This window comes from Ursus maritimus, unplaced genomic scaffold (genome assembly GCF_017311325.1).
Source record: "Ursus maritimus isolate PB19 unplaced genomic scaffold, ASM1731132v1 scaffold_16, whole genome shotgun sequence".
NCBI classification, from domain to species: Eukaryota; Metazoa; Chordata; class Mammalia; order Carnivora; family Ursidae; genus Ursus; species Ursus maritimus.
In genome coordinates, this window is record NW_024424008.1 from 7,025,872 (window position 1) to 7,046,114 (window position 20,243).

At 37.7% G+C, this 20,243-nt stretch overlaps 1 protein-coding gene across 7 annotated transcripts in view; it reads left to right on the forward strand.

Moving 5' to 3' along the window:
* NUP98 (nucleoporin 98 and 96 precursor) overlaps window positions 1-20,243 on the forward strand; it is a 123,427-nt gene that overhangs the window by 45,444 nt on the left and 57,740 nt on the right. For 4 of the 7 annotated variants that reach the window (XM_040630789.1, XM_040630786.1, XM_040630787.1 and 1 more), the window contains exons 12-14: window positions 5,699-5,839; window positions 17,314-17,447; window positions 19,879-20,066. In XM_040630789.1, the coding sequence (XP_040486723.1) occupies window positions 5,699-5,839; window positions 17,314-17,447; window positions 19,879-20,066 (463 nt within the window). The remainder of the gene's footprint in view (window positions 1-5,698; window positions 5,840-17,313; window positions 17,448-19,878; window positions 20,067-20,243) is intronic. The other 3 variants (XM_040630790.1, XM_040630791.1, XM_040630792.1) reach the window with 1 other exon arrangement.

The window sequence follows — 20,243 nt, forward strand, 5'->3', positions numbered from 1 at the left end:
GCCCGCCAGATTGTTTTAAGCAATATGAGAGTGGTAGTGCTCATAAAATGAACAAGTGCTTCAGCACGTACAGTTCCAGCAAGGTTGTTAAAGCATATAGTTTTGTCTCTTTCCCAAGTCATCTGACCATGGGTACGTGTGGTTATTTAGTTGCAAACCATTTCCACTGTCCAGTTATCTTTTGTCTTTGCTCCTATGCTCTGGTCATTTATCTGTCATCTTTTTTTTTTTTTTTTTTTTTAAGATTTTACTATTTAGCAATTTCAACACCCGGTGTGGGGCTTGAACCCACAACCCTGAGATCAAGAGTCACATGCTCCATCAACTCAGCCAGCCAGACACCCCTGTCTTTTCCTTTTTAATAGAACATTAAATTTTATACTCTATGAGCTATACTCATTTTATACTCTATGAACTGTTTCTTTCCATTTTCTTTTTTAAATAAAAGATAAAAGTGCTTCTAAAAAAATTCAACAATACAGAAGTATTATGATAGGTCAACATATTTCAGTTGTGAAGTAACAGCCATTGAAAGTTTGGCATATCCTTGTCAGACTCTTTTATGTACGTTTTATACATTTTTTTCATTTTATACATTTTTCAAACGTGTACACACATAACAGTTATACATGTGTGTGTTTTATGTATTTTTTATTATATTCTTAAATAGAAACCATATCCTACATAAGTGGTTTTTTAAACCAAAGACTGAGATATATTAGTTGGACGTAATATTTATATAATGGGCTACAAGCAGCATTTAAGGAAAAAAACTTTAGAATGGAAAAATCGTTCTACAAAGTAAGGTTAAATATCATTTAATTTTTGTTTTAGTTGTGTGTGTGTTACGGATCTCCGTGTATTTCATATTGTGTGCCACGGTCAAAAATGTTTCAAACTGAAAGCAGCTGCCTTACATGGTATTCTGTATTTCATTTTTTCATTTCCCATGACGTTTTGGGCATATATTTCTTTCTTTGGTCAGTATCTATAGATCTAACTTATTCTTTAAAGATAACTGTTTAGTATTCCATTGTGTATATATGTGTGTATATAAATGTGACACATAATACATACACATAACCATAATTCAGTTTCCCCTTTTAGTAGACATTTGAGTTATTTGATGTTATTAGCAATGCAATAATGAAGATCTTTGTTACATAATTTTGTATGTGTTAGTATTACTATGGGATTGATAGTTGGAATTGGGTCAGAAGATAGATAGATTTTGAATTTTGGTCAGTCTTGCTAATTTGCATTCTAAAAAGAATGCCAGTATGAATTTCTCCTCTCATTGTATAAAAGTGCTCATTTTTCCCATACCTTTCCATATCGTTGGACTTTATCATCTTTACGTGCATGATAGTGGAAATTGGTGTATTCTAATTTGCACTTCACTGATTACTGGTGAAGGATACCCTTATGTATGTTTATTGGCCATTTGAATCTTTTAATTCCCTATTCATAATATTTGATCATTATTTCTTAATCTGTTTTTGAGAGTGCTTTATATATTGTACATATTAACTCTTTTGGGTTGTATGGTAGAGTTTTAGTTGAACTTTTTAACTTATCCAAATTCTATCACATATATTTTACAAGAAATAAAAATTAAAAAGCTCCAGTTTTTTGTGTAGTGTGAGCCCTGAATTTAAGCAGAATATATCAATCAGTGTTCTCTTCTAATCCTGGAGGAAAAATTAGCTTTGACGTGGGCAAATTATGAGCTTTTTCAGGGGTAGTTTTGACACTAGACGGTTTGTGAACCATAAACCTAAAGCTCAGGTAAGATGCTACTCTAATGTCTGTTGTGGATATTTCCACCAAGTCTTTAAGTTTACCATTTAATTTTATGGTATCATCATGTACAAGTTTTATTTTTATGTGGTTAAAGTTGTCATTCTTTCCTGTTTGGCTTCTAGGTCTGCAGGTTATTAGCAGTGCCTTCTCCTGTAGTCCAAGTTACATAACGTCGTAAAACTTTTTCTAATGCTATCATCTTCTCTTCCACAGTAATATAATATCTCAGCCTTTTTATTTATTTGAATATGTTCAGTTTTCCTTAAATAGTTCCACCTCAGAGACAACAGATAACATTTTTACTGCTGTTATATAGCCCTCATTCATGCTTTGTATAAACTAAAACCCAAATACGATCAGTAAAGAATTTTACACCTCCAGCCTTAGCAGCAGTAGATCATGTAGGGAAATGAGAGTTCAGTGAACCACCATGCATACACTGTTGGAATTCTTTTGATGATCACCTCTGCTAAAGCAGACTTTAGGCTTTGAGAGCAGTGTGTCTGGAGACAGTTGTATGTGAATACCCATGTTTATGAACTCTATGTTTCATGGTATCACAAGTAGAATAGCGCTGTAGCTTTGGGTGATGTCTTTTTGGGGCATTAGCTTAGTGGGTACTCCTGTGCACCTTTTGTTTTGAGTGATGGGGATTCATACTCCTTTTGTTTTGAGTAATGGAGATTCAGACTCCTACCTCAGCAAAGGTAAAATTTCCTATAACAATTTCTTCTGTAAAACATTTATTCTTTGGTATGCGATATCTTCCCCCCTGATGTGCTCAGACTAAGGAACACTCATTAAATCATGGGAATGTAAGTTTCTGATTTGACAGTGATACTGTCATTGGCACTATCAGTAGTATGGCATTTTCTTGGTAGTTACTTGGTAATATTAAGAAATTTTAGTTCTTAAAAATTTTCTATAAAGTAATAAGTTTAAGGGTACATCTAGTAAAGCTCATTGTTATACTAAGGTATACACAGAAAAATTTACTCAAGGTAATAGATACCATAAATAAAATTAAATTTTAATGTTTATTAGGTCTCAAAAGGAATATAACCATTTTCACTTTTCTCTTGAGCATGCTTGTAGTTTCTAGGGCCACTATTACTATGGTGCCCCCCCATATATCTGCTTTATGATTCCTACAGCTAATTATAAGTACACCACATTTCATAAATGGACATTATGTTCCATCAGCATGTCCCTTAACTTGTGAACTATTGGTAGGTCTTTTCATTAAGCAAAGAAATCCATTTGCATAATAGGAGATAGATCTGGATAAAATGCATGCTTTTCCATTAATAAATTGCAACAGTATGCAGGCAGATCACTTTATGACAGTCTCTTTCTGGGTCACCTGAACCTCCCAATGCCTTTTATATTCTTTTTTTGGGTTATTGAAGTAACACTGGTTTTTAGACTGTTTCATGGTTCTTCATCCAGGACTACTACAAAGGTGAGGGAAATACACATCCATCCAGATGACAGATTTTTGTTTATTTTTTTACTTTTTATTATTTTTTTAAGATTTTATTTATTTGTCAGAGCGCACAAGCAGAGGGAGTGGCAGGCAGAGGGAGAAGCAGGCTCCCCACTGAGCAAGTATCCCGATGCTGGCCTTGATCCCAGCACCCTGGGATCATGACCTGAGCTGAATGACTGAACCACCCAGGCATCCCTGTCTATTTTATATATTTGGGTTTCTTCTAAGTTTTTGTTCAGGGGGTAAGGAGGCATTTGTTATCTGGAAAAATAAAGAATTCTGAAATTTGTGCTGTAAACTGTGTCCTTCAAGGGAAGTAATTTCAGTTTTTCTTGAAATTTTCACCAATTTCTAATGGTTTGGAACTTTAAAAGGAGTAGTCTTTCCTGTTCCAAAGCTGGGCTTTGAGAGAAATAATCCGTTGGCTACGTTGTTGTCTTCTTGTTATTAATGAGGTTATAGGGTTAAGAAATGTTTTGTCCTTTCAGTAGTTACCCTCACTAATTTATATTGTATGGATTTTCTGAGTATAGACTTCCTGTCTTTTTTTTATTGCAATCTCAGAGCAGTTCATATTCAATATATATATGTATTTTTAAGATTTTACTTATTTTTTTAAAGATTTTATTTATTTGACAGAGAGAGACACAGCGAGAGAGGGAACACAAGTAGAGGGAGTGGGAAAGGGAGAAGCAAGCTTCCCACTGAGCAGGGAGCCTGATGCGGGGCTCGATCCCAGGACCCTGGGATCATGACCTGAGCCAAAGGCAGACTCTTAACTGACTGAGCCACCCAGGCACCCCAAATTTTACTTATTTTAGAGAGAGAGAGTGCGAGCGGGTGCAGAGGGAGGGGAAGAGAGAATCTCAAGCAGGCTCCACACTGAGCACAGAGCCCAACGGGGTGGCTCCATTTCACAACCCTGAGATCATGACCTGAGCTGAAATCAAGAGTTGGAAGCTTAACTGACTGAGCCACCCAGGTGTCCCTCGATATTTTTGACCTCTAAGTATTCTGTCTTTGAAGTGATTTTATCTCGCTCAAGATGCATTGTTGCGTTAAAAGGAACTTTTTTTTTTTTTTAAGGATTTTATTTATTTATTTGACACAGAGAGGCAGCAAGAGAGGGAACACAATCGGGGGGGGGGAGTGGGAGAGGGAGAAGCAGGCTTCCCACTGAGCAGGGAGCCCAATACGGGGCTCGATCCCAGAACGCTGGGATCATGACCTGAGCTGAAGGCAGACGCTTAACGACTGAGCCACCCAGGCGCCCCTAAAAGGAGCTTTAGATCATCTAAATTGCCAGTAACTTTTTGAGGAGGAGAGGATGGAAATTTTAAAAAAATTTTTATGTCAATAATTTATTCTAAATAAATTCATCCCATTTTCACTGCCAACAAGATCCTTAAGCAAGATTCATTTAGGCTTTAAAACGTAAGTTTCTGTACTCGATTTCCCCTTGGTGAAAATAAGTTTGTATTCTATCCAGTCTGATTCATGATGAAACGTGAGTCTGCTTAGTAAGCACATCACAAGGCATTTCGCTTTTCTTTTTTAAAGTTTTACTTATTTAGGTAATCTCTGCACTCCAGGTGGGGCTCTAACTCACGACCCCAAGATCAAGAATCACACGTTCTTCCAACTAAGCCAACCAGGTGCCCCTATAGCTTTTTATGAAACAAAACGTTTGTCTTGGTATAGTTTGCATGAGATAGTATATTTGAAAGTATTACTTTTGCTATTCAAAGATGGTATTGGCTATGGTTTTCTATAGTTTAGTCTCTACGTTAGTCAAAAAGATGACATTGTGATTGGTTCAGGTGCATATTTTGATTTGCAAATACTGAAATTTAAGGAGACTTGATTATTTTTTAATTCTTTCTAACTCTATAGTACTGTAGTGTAGCAGTTAAGAACCCTAATTGTATTGTCCGATGCACCAAGGTTTGAACCTCATTTTCACCATTTACTATATTTTTGACATTGAGCTGATTACTAAACCCTCCGTTTTCTCATCTGTTAAATGTGGATATTTCCTACTTCAGGCTTATGAAGATTAAGTGGGATAGTAGCTAATATTTAATGAATATTAGTATCTACCAGTCCTCTTGTAAATGCTTAATATATGTTTATTCATTTTAACCTTAGGATAAATATGTATGTATTACTATTTTATGTTATAGTTGAGGAAACTAAAGCACAGAGGGGTTTAAGTATTTTGCCTCTGATGTATGTAATGTACTCAGCACAGTGCCTGGCAATAGTTAGCATTTACTGTATTACCTCTTGTTGAAATGAGTAGTCATTATGAAGTTTCCAAATGTATTATATTTTTAAGTAACTGACCTCTGGCATAACATTCAAAGGATCTCCTGTGGCACTTTTTCTTTCCTCTTGTCTCCATAGCTCTTGGTGCTGGACAGGCATCTTTGTTTGGGAACAACCAACCTAAGATCGGAGGGCCTCTTGGTACAGGAGCCTTTGGGGCCCCTGGATTTAATACTACGACAGCCACTTTGGGCTTTGGAGCCCCCCAGGCCCCAGTAGGTAAGTGTCAGTCACTTTAGAAGGCTTTACTCAGTTTATTTCTTGCTAATACTTGACTTGGTGACCTGATTTTTTCCTCTCAATCCATCCCACCCCTACCAAAGCAGTACACAGACACACATCATAAAACAGGCTTGTGATGGATCCTGGCCTTTTCTGCTTCCCACTCCTGGGCCTAGTCCCCTAAAGAGACTGCTTTGTTACGACTACTTTGTTTCCTGGTACATAGTTAAGTTCCTATCCCTAAATGATGTGCTTGTGTTGCTGTGTTTTGCTTTATTTATTTAAGTCTTAAGTAAATTTAACTTGTTAATGGTAGATGAGAAATAGAGCTCACTTATCACCTACCTGTGTGTTCTTATTCACTTCTCCTAATATAGCTATGTTACTAAATACCTTAAGTTTAGTTTTATGTATTGGAGTGTTTTTCATACTTCATTCATTTGAATTACCCTTTCCTAGTTTTTGCCCTCTCTGCCTCCTACCTGTTGTTATTTTTAACTTAAAATTAACTTTTTAGCTTGAATATCTTTTTAAAAGAAATCTATTCTGTTGGAGATAAAAATAACTGATATCACCTGGCATAAATAGAGTAACTGAGTGAATGAGAGAGAGCAAGAGAAAATTAAGCTCGTCTCTGTACCATGAAGTCATCTCCCATACTGTCTGTCATGATCTGTGTACCACATTTGGATAAGCCTTTTGCAAATTTAAGCTATGTCCCTACATACTGTTTCTTATTCTATCAACTGAGAGACAGTATTTCTGAGTCCCCTTGATCAAGCAAGGGTATTAGTGCCCTTTCTTACCTTTCTTTTTTTCCTGATTTCTTCTTTTGCCATCTTTTTATTTTCATATTGATAACAATGATAATATATTCTGTCCTGTAATTATTACCTTCATCTTTTCTCTGATTAAAGAATAATTTCAAAGTTGTAAATGTGAACACAGCATATTATTACAACTATGAAAACATTGCTGCCCAGCCACATACACCCTTTTTATACAGCTTTTTCTTTCTCCTGGAATTTCTGATTCTTTTTTCCCCCTTAGATTACCAGCCCTTATCACCTTCCTAAACTGGTCCGAATTCTTAAGGATGGTGTCAGAATTCTTTTACTCTGGATACATCATCATTGATCCCTCTGTCCTTCCTCCTGCAGCAGTAGGATCTCTGATTATTCCCTAGGCCTTCAGCATTGCTTCCAGTATTCCCTTCAAATCTACTCAGTGGGAACTGCTCTGTCTTGGGTGTAGGTTTTTCCCTTTTATTTATTTCTTGAATTATCCGGAATGTGTTTTTAAGTAAAGTGTATCTGAAGGGTAAACTTTGATCATTTATAGGTCTGAAAATACCTTTTTTTGTTCCTCATGCTTTAATGTTATGGAATTCTAGTGTGAAAATAATCTATCCTCAGAACTTGGACTATATTCCTTGCATTAGCCATTATTTGATGAGAAGTCTAATGCTTTCTGATTCTTGAGACTTGTTCAGCTCCTACCCCACAAGCATTTAGTATTGTCCCTTTGTCGTGAAATTTCACTAAATTGCTTATACCCTTTCCATCTTTTATTTTTAAGGTTTTTGGTGTGTGTTTTTTTTAGACTTGGGGGAGGGGCAGAAGGAGAGGGAGAGAAAATATTAAGCAGGCTCCACACCCAGCCCAGAGCCTGACATGGGGCTCGATCTTACAACCCTGAGATCATGACCTAAGGCAAAACCAAGAGTCAGACACCACCAGCTGAGCCACTCAGGTGCCCCCTTCCTGTCTTAATGCTTGATATTTAAGGTGCGTTTCTATTTTTTAGGAGATTTCTGAATACCTTCTCAATCATTTTGAATTTTTATTTTCAACTTACAAAAAATTCTTTCTCATTCTCTGAAAGTTCCTTTTGTCAGGCATCCAGTTCTTAGATGCAATTTTCTCTTGAAATTTTGTTAACTGGCATTAAAAAAATTTTTAAGGAATTTTCTGTGCCTTAAATCTTCGGATTATTTTTGCTTTGGTCCCACTCTTTAATGCTCTGTGATCTTTACCATTCATGTTCAAGAATAAACTAATAAAAAGCTCACTGGCAATTTATGTGTATGAGTAGAGCTTGTTTACCAGTAAGTTTCCCCTTAAGGTAAGTAGTCCAGGAACCAGCTATTATTCAAGGGTCCTCTGATGGTTAGAATGCCACATTCTTAGCTCTGGGATGATGCAAGTACTGAAACTAGTTGCCCTTGTTCTTTCCATGTGATAACTTGGTTTCATCAGAGGCACACTGGCTGATGTTTGGCTTATCTGTTGAGCATCAGTGATTAGGAGGATGAAGGTATGGGTGTTTTGTATATGTACTTTGCCTTGGTTCATCTCTCCTGCTTTCAGTCTCACTTCATCAAACTTGGTATCATTGAATCTCTAATCTTTCTGGGATTCTACAGGGCAGATATACTCCACTTTGGGCTGTAATCCCCTATGAATGTATTCTAAGCTATACTTCACTCTATCCTGCTTTGTCATTCCTCTGTCTACTTCTTTCCCCTAGAAATTTGTTGTATTTTCTCTTCTGTTCATTTGTTACATCCCATTCTTTGTCATTGTGGGTTATATAGATATATTTCAATTTGTTCTAAACATAGATTTTACTTAGGGGCTCCTGGGTGGCTCAGTTGGTTAAACATCTGCCTTCGGCTCAGGTCATGATCCTGGGGTCCTGGGATTGAGCCCTGCATCGGGCTCCTTGCTCAGCGGGGAGTCTGCTTCTCCCTCTCCCTCTGCCCCTCCTTACCGTTAGTGCATGCACGTGCACGCTGTCTCTCTCTCTCTCTCTCACTCACTTTTTCCTCTCAAATAAATAAATAAAATCTTCTTTTAAAAAACAGATTTTACTGAGATCTTTGGTGTGGAGGTGAATTAGGATTCTAATTGATTTGTGTGAACGTTAGAACCAACTTTATCATTAAAAGTGAGATTTCCACTTTTATTTCTTTTTCTTAGTTTTAGTTGTTTTCAGTAGAAGGATGTATCATAAATATTGTAACCTGCCATTTTTACTTGGATAGTGTTCTGAATAGTTTGGGTTTTTAAAATTTTTTTAAAAAGTTTAGTTATTTAAGTAATCTCTACACCCAACATGGGGCTTGAACTCACAACCCCGAGATTAAGAGCAACTTGATCTTCTGACTGAGCTAGCCAAGTACCCCTTGAATGTTTTTTGATAATCCATCTTTTTCTAAAGTCAATTAAAAGTTCCTGACATGAGCATTTCATATTACAGCTACATAGGGTACTGTTACCACACATTTGAAAGTAGCTGTATTGCCTTTTAGAGCGTACATCTTTGCATCAGAGGATGGTAGTTGGAAGGTGCTTTAGAGCTTATGTGAGTGCTCTCTTACTGTGGGAGTTCCTCAGTTACAGTTTTCCAAATCAGTCTAGTCCATTGTTTTGTTCAGGTTGTTTAGAAACCAAAACATGCCTCCGTGGAATTTCCACTCAGTGGTTCTACTTTTACCTCCTAAGCTAAGCAAACCAGTCTGTTACAGTTTCCTTGCAGTAACCCTATTATCTTTCTTCCAGATAAAATGTCATCAGGTTTTTCTATTCTCAGACTTTATTTTTTATACTTTTTCCTATTCCTTTAATCATTTGATCATGATGTGGCTTTTCAGTATGTTTTCAAATTATTATGACTGAATTGACTGTGACACAAATGGTAGCTTAACTAGTGCTTATGCTTGCTTGTTCTCTTATTTTTGCTAACGTATCAGCTCTCTTACCTATATTCTTAAATAATACAGTTAACTTAGAGAATATTTCATATTTAAACATACAGATATAAAAACATCCTGTTCACACACTTTCCTAATTATGTTTGGATTCGTTAAAGGAGTTCTTACCCTTTTGAGTAAGCCCAGATGGGGTGACCTATTATACTTGTTAATGATGGGATCAGCTGGTGCAGGTCAGTGTTATTTTTAATGGATCGTTGCCTGTCAAGTAACAAACTGAGTAGTGAATATTAGAATTCTTATGAAAACATCCAGGTTTTCTTGAGTCTCCTTGAATAGTCCATAGAATAACATTATGCTGTTATTGTGTGGCACTCTGTACCGAAGCTACATTTTTATATTTTTTTCTCACTGATAGTCTTATAAATTGGCTTTTGGAATTGATTTGTTGTATGCTCTTTAAATTGACATCTCCTCTGGGTTTCACAGTCTTGAGCAAACTTGTACTTTCCCCTTACATATTAGCATATGGTGTTTTAGTATTTAATTAATACATCTGATTTTAAGAAAGCTTAATTTGACTAAGGTGGATTTACCACTTTTTCGTTAATTTAGCTTTAGATGTCTGTTCTGGGTTTTTTGTTGTTGCTGCTGCTGTTGGGGTTTTTTTTCCCCCCTGTTGTATTAAAATTTTCCAAATGTTTTGTTTGTGGGACTCGTTTAATGTGGATTATCGTATTATATTTTGGCATTAGCTTTGTTTTAAACACTTATAAAGGGCAAAAGTATTTTTCTTTCTAAAATGATTTAGGTATGATTTTATTTTATTTTTTTTTAATCAGTATTTTTGGAAATATTTTGGAAAGGTTTCTTCATCAATTGGTATAACACAGATAGTTGTGGGAGTTTTCTTGTTTTTGTTTTTTGTTTGTTTTTTACTGTGTGTGATTATAGATCATCATTCCTTGTCTGTTCCCTAAATTGCCTGTGACTGATGACGTGTTTTTACAATTTAAAAGAAAATTAGACTAACCAAGTGATATTTTTTCTTTCAATTTTTACTTGAATGTAATATGAATATTAAATGTAAATAATAAACATATAAGGACACCTTAACAGCCATTTTCATGGCTGTCATGTTTTGTATGCCACTTTCTTCCTCAATAGTCTTAGTATACTTAATATTGTTTATTCTGGAATTTTTACTTACTAAATTAAATCAAAAATATTTCCTTATTTCAACTGTGAAACACATTGTCATTATTTTTAATAACTATCTAACCTACCGTGTTGATGTATCATGATTTTTACAACTGTGAATGTTGAATATAGGTTGTTTCCAAGTCATAACAATTACAGATAATATTTATTTAATATTTACAAACATTTCTTTGTTTCTAGTTTAATTAAACCCTTGGGTTAAATTTCCATGATTGAAATGACTAGGTTAAAAAATATAAAAACAGGAGTTAAGATGGCAGAGGAGTAGGGGTCCCCTTTTTCAGCTGGTCCCCTGAGTCGAGCTGGTAGGTACCAGACCATCCTGAAAACCCACGGAATCAGCCTGAGACGCAGGAAGATACATCTGGATCTCTACAAATGAACATCTCCAGCGCTGAGTATTGAGATACGAAGCGGGGAGCCGTGAAACCTCGCACAGACATCGGAAGATGAACAGAAGGGGTAGGGAGCCTCCGCGCTCGGGTGCCGGGAAGCGGTAGCCACCTGCACTGGGGAACGGGCTGGACTCGTGGACCGGCACCCGCGAGAGAGCAGACTGAGACCGTGAGCCTGGGAACGCAAGCCCGTCCGAACTGAAAACCGGAGCTCCAGAGCGCTCTCTGGAACCGGACTGAGACCGGGAGCTCAGGAGCGTGCGCGCTTGCGACCAGACTGAAAACTGGAGCTCCGGAGTGCACACGAACCTCACTGAAACAGGGAGCTTGGGAGCGTGCGCGGGGGCGGCTGGCGGTGTTAGAAACACAAAGGACAGAGATGTGCCAGCCCTGGAAGTGAGGGCTGGGACGCCGGTTGCAGGATTTTTAGCAGCACCAACAGAAACAGAGTTAAAGAGGCCAGAAGAGCTCAGTGGAGAGCGGACTGCAATCTCTCTGTTCTGAGAGGCTAGGATACGGCCACTGCTGCTCTGACTCTCAGAAGAGTCACAGAAAACCTCCAGGGAAAGCCGCCAGAGAACAAAAGCCCGGAAATACCAGCTCACAGTGTGCCCCTCCCCATCCCCCCTCGCGGGGGGCAGGGAGACTCTGCCCAAACAGGGTTGCATGAGTATCAGCACGGCAGGCACCTCCCCCAGAAGGCAGGCTGAAAAATCAAGAAGCCCACATCCCTAAGGTCCCTATAAAACAAATGCACACTGCCTGTGTCCTGGTCAATAATTTGAGTTCTGGGCAACCCCGCAACGTCTCCTCATCAGAATGACAAGAAGGAGAAATCCCCTCCAGCAAAGAAAAGATAATGAGTCTGTGGCCTCTGCCACAGAACTGATGGATATGGATATAACCAAATTGTCAGAAATGGAGTTCAGAGTAACAATGGTCAAGATGATGTGTAGACTTGAAAAAAATATTAACGCAAATATTAACGAGAATATAGAATCTCTAAGGGTGGAAATGAGAGCTAATCTGGCAGAAATTAAAAATGCCATGAATCAAATGCAGTCAAAACTAGATACTCTGACGGCCAGGGTAAATGAGACAGAAGAATGAATTAGTGAATTGGAAGATGGGATGGTAGAAGAGAAAGCTAAAACAGACACTTGGCTCAAAAAAATCCAATCTCAAGAGTGTAGGTTATGGGAGATTACTGACTCAGTGAAACGTTCCAATGTCAGAATCATTGGCATTCCTGAGGGGAAGTGAAAACTTCCCCAGTCTAGCAAAGGAAACAAGCATTCGTGTCAAAGAGGCAGAGAAGACCCCTCCCAAATTCAACCACGACAAACCTATGCCTCGTCACGTCGTAGTGCAATTCGCAAATATTAGATCCAAGGATACAGTATTGAGAGCGTCCAGGGCAAAGAAAGTTCTCACGTACAAAGGCAAAAATATTAGGATTACGTCAGACCTGTCTACACAGACCTGGAATGAGAGAAAGGGTTGGGGGGGCATTTTTAAAGCTCTTTCAGAGAAAAACATGCGGCCAAGGATCCTTTATCCAGCAAGGCTGTCATTCAGAATTGATGGCGAGATAAAGACCTTCCAGAATCTCCAGTCACTGACCAATTTCGTAACCACGAAACCAGTCCTACAGGAGATATTAAGGGGGGGTTCTATAAAAGTAAAAAGGCCCCAAGAGTGATACAGAACAGAAAGTCACAATCTATAGAAACAAAGTCTTTACAGGCAACATGGCATCATTAAAATCCTATCTCTCAATAATCAGTCTCAATGTAAATGGCCTAAATGCTCCCATAAAATACCACAGGGTTGCAGATTGGATAAAAAGACATGACCCATCTATTTGCTATCTACAAGAGACTCATTTTGAACCTAAAGATACATCCAGACTGAAAGTAAAGGGATGGAATACCATCTTTCATGCCAGTGGACCACAAAAGAAAGCTGGGGTAGCAATTATGTCAGACAGACTGGATTTTAAACTAAAGACTATAGTTAGAGATACAGAAGGGCACTATATTATTCTTAAAGGATGTATCCACCAAGTGGATATGACAATTATAAATTTATATGCCCCCAACAGGGGAGCAGCAAGATATACAAGCCAACTCTTAACCAGAATAAAGAGACCTATAGATAAAAATACGTTAATAGTAGGGGACCTCAACACTCCACTATCAGCAATAGACAGATCACCTAAGCAGAAAATCAAAGAAACAAGAGCTTTGAATGCCATACTAGATGAGTTGGACCTCATAGATATATATAGAACACTACACCCCAGAATAAAAGAATACTCATTCTATTCTAATGCACATGGAACATTCTCCAGAAGACATCAGGTTCTGGGTCACAAAACAGCTCTCAACCGATACCAAAAGACAAATTATTCCCTGCATATTCTCAGACCACAATGCTTTGAAATTGGAACTCAATCACAAGGAAAAATTTGGAAGAAACTCAAACACTTGGAAACTAAGAACCATCCTGCTCAAGAATGATTGGATAAACCATGAAATCAAAAATCAATTTAAACAATTTATGGAGACCAACGAGAATGAAAACACAACGGTCCAAAACCTATGGGACACTGCAAAGGCAGTCCTAAGGGGAAAATACATAGCCATCCAAACCTCACTCAAAAGAATAGAAAAATCTAAAATGCAGTTTTTATATTCTCACCTCAAGAAGCTGGAACAAGAGCAGAAGAACAGGCCTACCCTGTTGATCGAGAACGCAGTTGATCAAGATTAGAGCAGAGATCAGTGAATTAGAAACCAGGAGCACAGTAGAGCAGATCAACAGAACTAGAAGCTGGCTCTTTGAAAGAATAAATAATATTGATAAGCCACTGGCAAGACTTATTCAAAAGAATAGAGAAAGGACCCAGATTAATAAAATTATGAATGAAAAGGGAGAGGTTGCAACCAACACCAATGAAATAGGAAGGATCATTAGAAACTTTTATCAACAGCTTTATGCAAATAAATTAAACAACCTGGAGAAATGGATGCCTTCCTGGAAACCTATAAACTACCAAGACTGAAACAGGAAGAAATTGATTTTTTAAATAGATCAGTTAATTATGAAGAGATTGAAGGAGTGATCAAAAACCTTCCAAAAAACAAGACTCCAGGGTCTGATGGATTCCCTGGGGAATTCTACCAAACATTCAAAGAAGAAATAATACCTATTCTTCTGAAGCTGTTTTAAAAAATAGAAACACAAGGAAAACTACCAAACTCATTCTATGAGGCCCATATTACCTTGATTCCCAAACCAGGCAAAGACCCCATCCAAAAGGAGAATTACAGGCCTATATCCCTGATGAATATGGACGCCAAAATTCTCAACAAGATCCTAGCTAATAGGATCCAACAGTACATTAAAAGGATTATCCATCATGACCAAGTGGGATTCATCCCTGGGATGCAAGGGTGGTTCAACATTCGCAATCTATCAGTGTGATAGATCATATCAACGAGAAAAGAGTCAAGAACCATATGCTCCTCTTCAGAGTATAGGGATAGAAGGTACATTCCTCAATCTCACAAAAACCATCGATGAAAAGCCTACAGCAAATATCATTCTCAATGGGGAAAAGCTGGAAGCCTTTCCCTTAAGATCAGGAACACGACAAGGATGTCCATTCTCGCCATTGTTATTCAACATAGTACTAGAAGTCCTTGCATCAGCAATCAGACAACAAAAAGGGATAAAAGGTATCCAAATCGGCAAAGAAGAAGTCCAACTGTCTCTCTCCGCAGATGACATGATACTCTATATGGAAAACCCAAAAGAATCCATCCCCAAACTACTAGAAGTTATAGAGCAATTCAGTGATGTGGCGGGATACAAAATCAGTGCTCAGAAATCAGTTGCATTTCTGTACACGAACAAAGAGACTGAAGAAAGAGAAATTAGGGAATCCATTCCATTTACAATAGCACCAAAAATCATACGTTATCTCGGAATTAACCAGAGACATAAAGGACCTATATTCTAGAAACTACAAATCACTCTTGAAAGACATTAAAGAAGACACAAAAAGATGGAAAAATATTCCATGCTCATGGATCGGAAGAATTAACATAGTTAAAATGTCCATGCTACCCAGAGCAATCTACACTTTCAATGCCATCCCAGTCAAAATACCAATGACATTTTTCAAAGAACTGGAACAAACAGCCCTTAAATTTGTGTGGAACCAGAAAAGGCCCCATGTCACCAAGGAATTGTTGAAAAGGAAAAAACAAAGCTGGGGGCATCATGTTGCTGGATTTCAAGCTGTACTACAAAGCTGTGATCACAAAGACAGCATGGTACTGGCACAAAAACAGAAACATAAGACCAGTGGAACAGAATAGAGAACCCAGAAATGGACCCTTGGCTCTTTGGGCAACTAATGTTTGACAAAGTGGGAAAAAACATCCAGTGGAAAAAAGACAGTCTCTTCAGTAAATGGCGCTGGGAAAATTGGACAGCTACATGCAAAAGAATGAAACTTGAGCACTCTCTCACACCACACACAAAGATAAACTCCAAATGGATGAAAGACCTCGATGTGAGACAGGAATCCATCAAAATCCTAGAGGAGAACACAGGCAGCAATCTCTTTGACATTGGCCACAGCTACTTTTTTCATGACATCTCCAAAGGCAAGAGAAACAAAGGAAATAATGAACTTGTGGGACTTCATCAAGACAAAAAGCTTCTGCACAGCCAAGGAAACAGTCAAAAAAACTAAGAGGCAGCCCACAGAATGGGAGGAGATATTTGCAAATGACATTACAGATAAAAGACTGGTATCCAAGATCTACAAAGAACTTCTCAAACTCAATGCAAAAGAAACAAACAAATCAAAAAATGGGCAGAAGATATGAACAGACACTTTTCCAGTGAAGACATATAAATGGCTAACAGACACATGAAAAAATGTTCAAAATCATTAGCCATCAGGGAAATTCAAATCAAAACCACACTGAGATACCACCTTACGCCAGTTAGAATGGCAAAAATTGACAAGGCAAGAAACAACAATTGTTGGAGAGGATGTGGGGAAAGGGGATCCCTCCTACATTATCGGTGGGAATGCAAGTTGGTACAGACACTTTGGAAAACAGTGTGGAGGTCCCTTAAAAAGTTAAAAATTGAGCTACCCTATGATCCAGCCATTGCACTACTGGGTATTTACCCCAAAGATACAGACGTAGTGAAGAGAAGGGCCATATGCACCCCAATGTTCATAGCAGCTCTGTCCACAATAGCTAAATCGCTGAAGGAGCTGAGATGCCCTTCAACAGATGACTGGATTAAGAAGATGTTGTCCATATATACAATGGAATATTACTCAGCTATCAACAAGAACAAGTTCTCAACATTTGCTGCAACATGGATGGGACTGGAGGAGATAATGCTAAGCGAAATAAGTCAAGCAGAGAAAGACAATTATCATATGGTTTCACTCATTTATGGAACATAGGAAGTAGGAAGATCGGTAAAAGAAAGGGAAGAAGAAAGGGGCCGTAAACAGAAGGGGGAAGGAACTCTGGGAAACAAACTGAGGGCTTCAGAGGGGAGGGGGGGAAATGGAATAGGCTGGTGATGGGTAGTAAGGAGGTCATGTATTGCATGGTGCACTGGGTGTTATACACAAGTAATAAATCATGGAACTTTAAAAAAATAAATTTTAAAAATATATAAAAACAGTATTTGTTTTATGTACTGTTACGTTGTTTCTTTTAGAGTAAACCAATTTATAATGTTTCCGGAAGTCAAAGACTGTAATTCTTTTCATACAGCTGTGGCACTGATAGATAATGAGGTAGATATAAATATTTCTTCAATGTTGTTTAAATTGTATTTCATTGATTATTAGTGACAGTGAACACCTAAGTAAAATTTTTGTGTTGTCTCTTATGAAATGCCTCTTCATATCTTTTACCCATTAGTTTGTTGATTTTCTTCACAGTTTGCTCCTCTGCTCTCCACCAATAATGCCATTGAGTGAGTCTGAACATTTTGAAGACCTCGCCACAATGATTCTGTGCACTCTTGCTATAATTGCTTTGGATCCCTGGACTGACATGTTGCTTTCTCTTTTCTTTTTTCTCAAAAAGCTTTGACAGATCCCAATGCTTCTGCTGCCCAGCAAGCGGTTCTCCAACAGCACATCAATAGTTTAACGTACTCACCTTTTGGAGACTCTCCTCTCTTCCGAAATCCCATGTCAGACCCTAAGAAGAAAGAAGAGGTAAATTTAAGGATGCTTTTGTAAAGTTTATTCTCAGATCAAGAGAAACTAAAAGTGCAGAATATATTTTCTTACATATATAACCTAAGCAAAGTTAGGTGTAATTAAGTTTTTAAGACACATTATTTATGCTTTTCACTGAGCCAGGAGGTATATTATGTTTGCAGTATCTGGAAGGCAGCATGACTAAAGCAGTGACATGAATACTGGACTGGAGGTGAGGGCTGAGACTTTTCAGTAGCCCTGAAGTAAGGCAGATATTATTATTTCCATTTTATAGTTGAGCAAACTAAGGCTCAGAGAGGCTGATTTTTCTAAAATCATAATGTTCTTAAGTGGTATATCACTATCTTTTCTTCTGGCTTAGTTAACTTTGTCTTAATTTTTTATGCTCTAGTGTCAAATGATCTTCTGTTCCCGGTGGTGTGGGTTAAAAGTAGACTTTGGTCTGTTTAATCCTTGTGTTACCGTGTACAATCTGAGACCTTGAGCATGTCTTTTTGCCTCTGAATGTGTTTCTTCATCCGTAAAATGGGAATAGTAATACCGTTCAGTGTTGAGAATTAAATGAGATAATGCATACCTGGCTTATAATAAGTTGGTCAGTCTACAGATAATATTACTCAGTTATTTATGTCATCTCATTTCTCCCTCAGCTGGTTCTTGAATTAACCCTATAACTAGATATAAAGGGAAGTAAGATAGGAATTTAAAGTGCTTTTTAACATGCTTTGTGAATGTAAGTTGTGCTTAGATGAAAATTATGTGTGGGACTTCTGGGTGGCTCGATCAGTTAAGTGACTGACTCTTGATCTCAGCTCAGGTCTTGATCTCAGGGTCATGAGTTCAAGCCCTGCACTGGGCTCCATGCTGGGCGTTGAGCCTGCTTGAAAAGAGAAAAGAAAATAGAATTATGTGTTATTTGTGCAGCAGAATTATAGGTCTAAATATGTGCTAGTCAGTGTGTTCAGTAGTGAGGATACAAAATGAAAATAAGAACTTATCATCTAAGAGCTTGCTATTTATTTAGTGAGAAAGATTGGATCTGTTAATGTGTTTAAATTTACTCAAGTTCAATATAGTAAATACAGTAATAAAATAGCCTGTCAGCTGATGAGTGGATAAACAAACTGTATGTGTATATACATGATGAAATATCACATTTAGTCATAAAAAGGAATGAAGTACTGATACGTGCTACATACAACATGGATGAACCTTGAAAATATTATATTGGGTGAAAGAAGCCAGACACAAGGGGCGCCTGGGTGGCACAGCGGTTAAGCGTCTGCCTTCGGCTCAGGGCGTGATCCCGGCGTTCTGGGATCGAGCCCCACATCAGGCTCCTCTGCTATGAGCCTGCTTCTTCCTCTCCCGTTCCCCCTGCTTGTGTTCCCTCTCTCGCTGGCTGTCTCTATCTCTGTCGAATAAATAAATAAAATCTTAAAAAAAAAAAAAAAAAAAAAAAAGAAGCCAGACACAAGAGGCTACGTGATTCCATTTATATAAAATGCCTTGACTAGGCAAATTTATTGAGACAAAGTAGATTCATGTTTGCCTAGGGTGGGGGGTGGAATTGGGAGGCATATCATTTGTTTTTGGAGTGAGAGAAGTGTTCTGGATTTAGTGGTGATTCTTGTGCAACTTAGTAGATATAGTAACCCCCCCAAGTAGTATGCATTAAAATGGTGAATATTATGTTAAGGAAGAGCGTAGATTTTTGGGTGAGTTTGATAAGGCTTTGCGAAAGAGATAACATTTAACTTTTTTTGAGTATTTATGGAGAAGTTGGTAGATCTAGGTCAAGACATTCCAAGCAATGGCACACCATTGTGAGAGATCACAAAAAAGGTCTAGGAAGGTTCATTGTTGCTGAAGTGTAAATAGTCTGCACTGTAAAGAGAAACGTAAACTGTGACAGGGTTTCATATTTTAGACATTGCTGTTTCAAGTGGTTATATAATCCCATGTATAATGTTAAGGAAAACAAATGTATAACACTCTGCAGATATTATAGAAATACAATAAAGGTGCCATCAAAATCAACCTGAAGTCTTATTTTAGTTGTATGTCTCTTCTATTAACTTGTAATTTTGTCAAAAATCAGGGAAAGTGATTTCATTATTTTTATTGCCAGTACTTAGTGTTTGACTCATGGCAGTTATCAACGTTTACTAAATGCTGAATAAATGCAAGCTAATACTGTTGTTTTCAGAGTGATTTGGATTGTATGGAGGTTGAATAGTAATTCATGGGTGCATCTCAGTTTATTCCGACGGTTAAGATTTTGGGTTTCGTTGAAAAAGAAACAGAGGTATCTAGTTGGGTAAATGGCAGAGATATTTGAACTTTGTTCTTATGATTTTTTTCTATAAGTCCAAATAATGTATTTGAGTTAAACTAGATCTTCCTTGATGCTTTTGTTTTTCAGAGATTGAAACCAACAAATCCAGCAGCCCAGAAGGCTCTCACTACACCTACTCATTATAAACTAACACCCCGCCCTGCCACCAGAGTTCGACCAAAGGCTTTACAGACAACAGGCACAGCCAAGTCACATCTCTTTGATGGGCTGGATGATGATGAGCCATCCTTAGCCAATGGAGCATTCATGCCCAAGTGAGTTTATTTTTGTTAACATAAATTAAATGTAAATATTAATTTAAACTCAGTACAAAATATGTAATTTACCTAAATGTAGTACAAATATTGTAGTTTAGGTTTTTTTGTTTGTTTGTTTAAAGATTTATCTATTTATTTTAGAGAGAGAGAGAGCACGGACACGCACGAGTAGGG